This window comes from Beta vulgaris, chromosome 3, assembly GCF_026745355.1.
Source record: "Beta vulgaris subsp. vulgaris cultivar EL10 chromosome 3, EL10.2, whole genome shotgun sequence".
Classification (NCBI taxonomy): Eukaryota; Viridiplantae; Streptophyta; class Magnoliopsida; order Caryophyllales; family Amaranthaceae; genus Beta; species Beta vulgaris.
Genome location: NC_079204.1, coordinates 27,645,612 through 27,652,232, shown reverse-complemented (window position 1 = coordinate 27,652,232; position 6,621 = coordinate 27,645,612). Strand labels below are relative to the sequence as shown.

At 34.0% G+C, this 6,621-nt stretch overlaps 1 protein-coding gene across 1 annotated transcript; it reads left to right on the top strand.

Moving 5' to 3' along the window:
* The first annotated feature begins 285 nt into the window (after window positions 1–285).
* On the top strand, window positions 286–5,692 carry LOC104884037 (thermospermine synthase ACAULIS5). The gene is made up of 10 exons (XM_010668628.3): window positions 286–905; window positions 2,341–2,407; window positions 2,555–2,649; window positions 2,785–2,887; window positions 3,615–3,703; window positions 3,820–3,976; window positions 4,085–4,160; window positions 4,971–5,029; window positions 5,154–5,290; window positions 5,384–5,692. Exons 1-10 carry the CDS (start codon window positions 751–753, stop codon window positions 5,454–5,456), a joined length of 1,011 nt encoding a protein of 336 aa, XP_010666930.1. The 5' UTR covers window positions 286–750; the 3' UTR covers window positions 5,457–5,692.
* Window positions 5,693–6,621: the final 929 nt, after the last annotated feature.

Here is a 6,621-nt window from a genome sequence, read left to right as displayed (position 1 = left end):
AATTTTTTTTTTTTTTTTTTGAATAGTTATATGCAGAGTAAATAAATTAAACATTTTACGAAATAGCTTCACGTGTCACATTTTCATGTCTAGAAACTTGTTTTAATATATTAAATAAATATAGCTTTAACAGGGCAAATTCGATCACTTTATTTGAAATTATCTTATACTTCCATATCAATTCTTATTTATTGAATACGTCCCACCAAAATTCATTTTTTTTAGAAAAAAATTGACATGTGTCTACTCAGTCTCTATATACTCAATTAATTAACAACCCCCAAAACCAAATGGACCTTCTCATTTGTGGTGATGAAAATGATTGTGAAGAGAACACAATGATGAAGATTTACCTATATACATGCATAAACAGCCAAGACCTAAACCCACGCGAGCATATCATCCTTAGAAACCGCACTCCTCTGTCTCTACTTTTTTTCTTCACCCCCGCCTTTTCTCATTGCATCTGTTGCAAGAATCAATGAGGATTCCATTACTTCTTCCCCCCCTTCCATTTTACCATTGAGCATACCCACTTCATTCTTCCCCCATTCTCTTCCATTTGCCAACCTCTTTCATCATTACTCTTTCCTTTGCACTCCTTATATTATATATTCATCCCCATCTTTCCTTGTATCTCACAACAATTCACATCTCCTTTCTTTCTCTTACTATCTATAATCTATCTCACTACGTTTGAGTATTAAAATTATCTTTTCTCCTTTGGGTTTTGATTTGTAGTTTAATAAAATGGGGAGTTTGTCGATTAATAATGGGAATAATGAGATTCATAGTAATGGGTTTAATGGGAAAATTCAATCTGGTGGTGATCAAGCTCAAAGAAGAAGTTGTTGGTACGAAGAGGAGATTGAGGAGAATTTAAGATGGTCGTTTGCTCTTAATCGGTACTTATTACTATTGTTGATTATAACTTAGGATTGATATTTTTATTCCATTATTCTGTTCTAATTCTGAATGTTTTCATCTACTCAGCCTTATGGACTAACAATAAGCAATAAGTAAAAATCAAGATTGACCTAGTTGATTGAAAACCTTCCGTTTATACTTATGAAAAGGGGTTAATTCTATCCTCGATTCCCCCTTGTGCAAGATATCATTTACCTTAAAAATTTTTGAGGAGTAAATATATATTAATGTTTTCGGTTTAGTAATTTATGAAAAAAATCACACATCGTTCAACATTATTAATGATTGGCCATTGGTTAATTGCTTAATCTTTCATTTTTAGTTTCAAAGGCCTTAAAATGTATATATGATATTTCTAATTTAAATTATTTTCGATGGAATTTTATCTACTGTTGTGATTATCTGTGAGTGCTGGAAAGAATTTTTGTAGTGAAAGTTAGCTCAATTAGATAAGATAGAAGTTTTATGCGACAGGAAAAATGTCTTTCTACTTTAGGCTTTTGGGTGAGTACAAAAAGTTCAATATCTCCGCTTCTAATAAGCTAGTATAATTCATTATCTAGATTGTGTTCTTCCTTTTTGCACCTTATTGTAAAAGTTCAGTAAGATGTTGTCCGACACTTGCCCAGTAAAAGCGGGACAAAATTAAGAGTTCTACAATAAAATTAGTCGTTTAATTAAGAAGCTAAGTCATAGATTATCATTGTTGTATCTTTTTTCCTACACATTATTGCTCTTTTTTCACTCTTTGGGTCAACTCCTCGTTCACATAAATATCTTCCTCATACATGCATTTTCAATCTAAATTTTATTCCAACACTCTAATTTGGTACTGTTCCATGTCCATATATACAGAAAAAAGCATGCATTTCAACCTTATACATAACTTTGACATCGCAATTTTTCGACGGTATCTCATGTCCGAATTATAAAAATAAAACATTTCAAACAGGTGCATAAGAAATTAAATTTTATAACGGGACAATTTGAAAACATTTGTTTTATCATATTTATATTTAGGTTCTCTTTGTTTTGGAGGAAAATGATTTTTCAAATTTTTCTTTTTTTGGTTGAACAATGGATTTTAAAAGGGAAAATTAAGATGAAAAAAAAGTTCTCATCCCGTTGTAAACATTTTCATCCAAAATTTGAACGAAAATCATTTTCCTCCCTTCTCTCATTCCCAACATCTCCATTTTTTCCTTCTTTACTTTAAGTTTTCCATCAAACTAAATAGATAACGGAAAATTGGTATTCATTTATAATTTTCCAATTAAAATACTTTTCATGAAAAACCATTTTTTGTGAAACATATTTTCCATCAAACCAGACCGACCTTAATATAATTTCATTTCGTCTCCATGTTTGTTTCTGAGGAACTTGGTTGACAAAGCTATTAATTACTTCCTGCAGGATAATACACACAGGAGCCACTCAGTACCAGGACATTCAGCTTTTGGACACCAAGCCATTTGGGAAGGTTCGCTCCTAAATCCTAGTCTTAAATCTTAATTTCGTAAGCAATAATTTAAATTTTGATAATTCATCTAATTGACAAAACCTCTGAATCTGCATTTATTATTTAAAGCTTAAAATTTTTGTGTTTGGGTGGGTTTTGGCAATATAGGCTTTGGTTATTGATGGAAAGCTCCAAAGCGCGGAGATTGATGAATTTATCTACCATGAATGTCTTGTGCACCCTCCATTGCTTCATCATCCAAGGTAAATTCTTTTTTCCTTTCGTTCTAACACGAAATATAATAATATTTATTATGTGCGGGAAACTAATACTTTAAGTGATTTTGCAAACAAAAGAGATGACATTTAATGATTTTTCCTGTTCTGTTAAATTAATAGTGCAAAGAGCGTTTTCATCATGGGAGGAGGCGAAGGTTCAACTGCAAGAGAAATTCTTAGGCATAACACTGTTCAGAAAGTTATCATGTGTGACATTGACGAGGTAACCCCTAAAAATCCCTGTCTTATACAAGGTTGTCCTAATTAATATCCGATATATGGATAAAGTACCACTAATGTCTACCCTATTTAGAGGTCATCATAGGTCGGGTCAGACTTCGACCAAATAAGTGGGCCGTTTCGGACCAAGGCCACAGGCCAAAAACCGTGCCGGAATTTCGGGACGGGCTTATCGGGCTTTTTGGGTCATTTTAGGTATGGGTCAAAATTTGGCTTATTTTTCCAAATCTAGGTTGCCTGTAGCCCGGATTATTTGCCCAAAAAATCGGGTCGGCCGCCTCGAGCCGGAAAAACGTGCCCAAAACCCGCCCAAAACCGGAGTACTCGATCCCTCCTATATTATATTGCTTGTCATTTTTCACGAGGATTAAGGAAAATGAAAAGTTGTAGGATTTCTAAAAACATACATTTAAGTAAGTGGTTTTTGATACTTTTGTATTGGAACAAGTTTTTATTTTCTTTTTCCTTTAAAATTAAATTAATAAGTAATAAATGTTCCTTGAATGGAGTAAAATAATAAATAGGGGTACACATTTTGAAAGAAAGCTATGGGTAATTTAGAAAGTTTATGTAGGCACAACATTTTGCGATACCTAAAAAGGATTCTGAGCACTATATTATCGAACAGATGGACTATGATTTAGCAGTTCTTCGTCATCTCTAGTTGTATGTAAGATTGACTAATAATTTTTCCTCTATGTTCTGCACAGGAAGTTGTTGAGTTTTGCAAGTCTTACTTAGTTGTGAACCAGGAAGCTTTCTCTGATCCTAGACTTGAGCTAATCATAAACGACGCTAGGTAACTTCCTCAGTGTACTAATTCTCGCAAATCTATAAAATCTTGAAATCGACGCGATTTTATTTTTGTAGTCCATTAATCGTATTTTCTTACTATGATGAATTTGCATATAACAGGGCTGAACTACAAAGCAGAGCTGAAAAGTATGATGTGATTGTAGGAGACCTCGCGGATCCTCTTGAAGGCGGTCCATGTTATAAGCTCTATACCAAATCTTTCTATGAATGCATTGTTAAGCCTAAACTCAGCCAAAATGGTGTGTTCGTCACACAGGTATGATATAAAATAGCAGGAATTATTTTATTGACAGAACATACCAGGAACTATTTGAAGATTTATCTCAAAGTTTTTATGTGCTGACTAATAATAAAATCTCCACAGGCTGGACCAGCCGGAATTTTCAGCCATACTGAAGTTTTCTCTTGCATTTACAACACACTGAAGCAAGTTTTTAAATGTAAGCAAGGCTTTTTTTTTTTTTTTTTTTTTGAGGGCTGCCTAATTTACAACTCGTACGATCCGTTTGGTAGTCGTTAATAAATTGCGGTAATAAGAATGTATTTTAAGTGTAATTTTATTAAGGAAGCAACCTTAAAATCTCCATGGGGAGACATCTTTTCTCTATTAGCAAGCAATCTCACCTCTAAACTTGTGTTTTTGTCTCCAAGGGGAAACAATTTTCATTACCACTCATTACCACCTACAAGGTGGTATTGGATGGAAATGAAAATTTAAGAAGGAAAGTGGACACTTTAGGATAAATTAGCATTACCATGGGAATGGACAATGATATTTTTCACAAATTTACACACTAATTTATTCCCATTACCACCATTTATAACCAACTACCAAACGAGCCGTTAGAGCATATGACTTTGCCTTTTACGTAAAATTTGGTGATTTCGCAGAATTGTAATACTTCCTCCGTTTTTTATTAGATGTTACACTTTTCAAATCACGGACTCCTAGGTAATTTTTGGAGAGGAGAGAGATAGAGAGAATGAAAAACAAAAGGACCCCATGTGAACATGTAATAAGAGAGAGATAGAGAGAAGTTATTACCCAAAATAAAAGTGTAACATCTAATTTAAAACTTCCTAAAATAGAAAGTGTAACATCTAAAAAAAACGGAGGAAGTATATGTTTTAGAGATATTACAAATTTGGATATCATAGTAGTAATTTATTCGATTCTCATTTTAAAGAATGTCAATCTTAAGAGTTTTTATGTTTCAAAATGTTGAGCTTTCATATTTGAATTTTTTCAGATGTTGTGCCTTACTCGGCTCATATTCCTTCTTATGCTGACACTTGGGGATGGGTCATGGTATGAATTTTCTTTTTAATATGGAGCAACCTTAAACTAATAACTTTGGCATCAAGATTTCAATTACATGGAATAGAATTTCGTGCAAAACCGCTAACTTAGTAGGAACTATCATAAATCACAGGCTTCGGATTCCGAGCTAATGTTGAAGACTGAAGAGTTTGATCTAAGGGTCAAGCAGAGGATGACCGGTGAAAACAGATTTTTAGATGGTACAACTTTCCTATCTGCCTCAACATTGAGCAAAGCTGTTCGGAACTCGTATGTGATCGACCTTTGCTTAATATTTTGCACTTTCTTGTTTCATTTCTGCAAGAACAGGATGTATGGTAATATGGTATGCTTAATTTACAGGTTGGATAGCGAGACTCATGTATACACCGAAGGAGGCGCAAGGTTTATATATGGTCATGGTAAACTCAACTAATAAAGCCCCTTAAGGTAAAGAACATAATGGCGAGGAAGAAATCTGAAATCAGGATCTTAGCTAGCTTATGGCATTCTCTTGTTTAATCTTTTTGATGTATGTGTAGTTGTGAAGAAAGAAGAAAATACTTGTCTCTTGTATCTGCTCAGCAAATCCTCATAGTACTGGTTTTATGTGCTCATAGTGTATTTCTATCTAATATAATTCCATGCGTTTTACCTCGTTTACAAGTTCAATAGTTGTTAATTAAGATTGTGGAAAGATGGACTTTGAAATGGCATTATGAACATACGTATGAGTCTCAGAATGTGCTCCAATGTATATTCCGTAGAGTGATATCATTACAAAAAAGGTTCATTAACTTGACGTAGCTTTCGCAAAACCATTAACATTATCTGAACCGGAAAAGCAACTGACCAAAAAAATGAACATTTTCTGGAATACTGTCAAAGATGCTACTGTTCAAGCATGCATTTAGCTAGTGATAACCCTTGAGGTCATAGGATCAAAATCTCATGGGAACACTTTAGAAGTGTGAGATATCCTTATTCAACTCCCAGCTCCCACCTTCAAAAGATTCGACGTGTTCTGATGCGGGGGACACTTTTTTTTTTTTTTTTTTTTGCTAAGCAAGAGAGTAGATTAATATTAAAACCCAAATTACAACCTAGCCCAACCTAAAGGGAGGCAAACCAACTAGGTTGGACCCCCTCACCTTTAGGAAGGCAGAAACAAGCCAATGTAGGCAACTAATTACAGTTCAACACATTACAAATGTTCAAACCATTCCACGTCTTTCCTAGTTATCTTGTTTGGCATAACAGAATGAACTATAGCTTTAATGAGGCTTTTGATCTGTTGAACAACTTTGCTGATTCTTGGTACCTTTTGTTGCTAGTACACTTCATTTCTCCCTTGCGAAACTGAATAGACTAAAGCATCTACACTAGCAAGCATTACATGCTTTTGAAACTTGGAATTCCTGCCACCTTTAATTCTTCTAATCAATTGTTGCAAGTCTTCTGTAACAAATCTGATGTTCAGCCATGCTTTAATCAACTTCAAGCACCCTTTATTAAAATGACACTGAAAAATAGGTGAGGATGGTCTTCAATGTTGTTGTCACAAATGAGACATCTATGAGTTTGACTAATTCCATATTGAG

Bases quoted from the DNA above. Each gene is read 5' to 3' on its own strand.
- LOC104884037 (XM_010668628.3), top strand. From the start codon at position 751: ATGGGGAGTTTGTCGATTAATAATGGGAATAATGAGATTCATAGTAAT. The intron at 2,888-3,614 runs GTAACCCCTAAA...TGTTCTGCACAG, and splicing joins TCATGTGTGACATTGACGAG to GAAGTTGTTGAGTTTTGCAA. The intron at 4,161-4,970 runs GTAAGCAAGGCT...GAATTTTTTCAG, and splicing joins ACTGAAGCAAGTTTTTAAAT to ATGTTGTGCCTTACTCGGCT.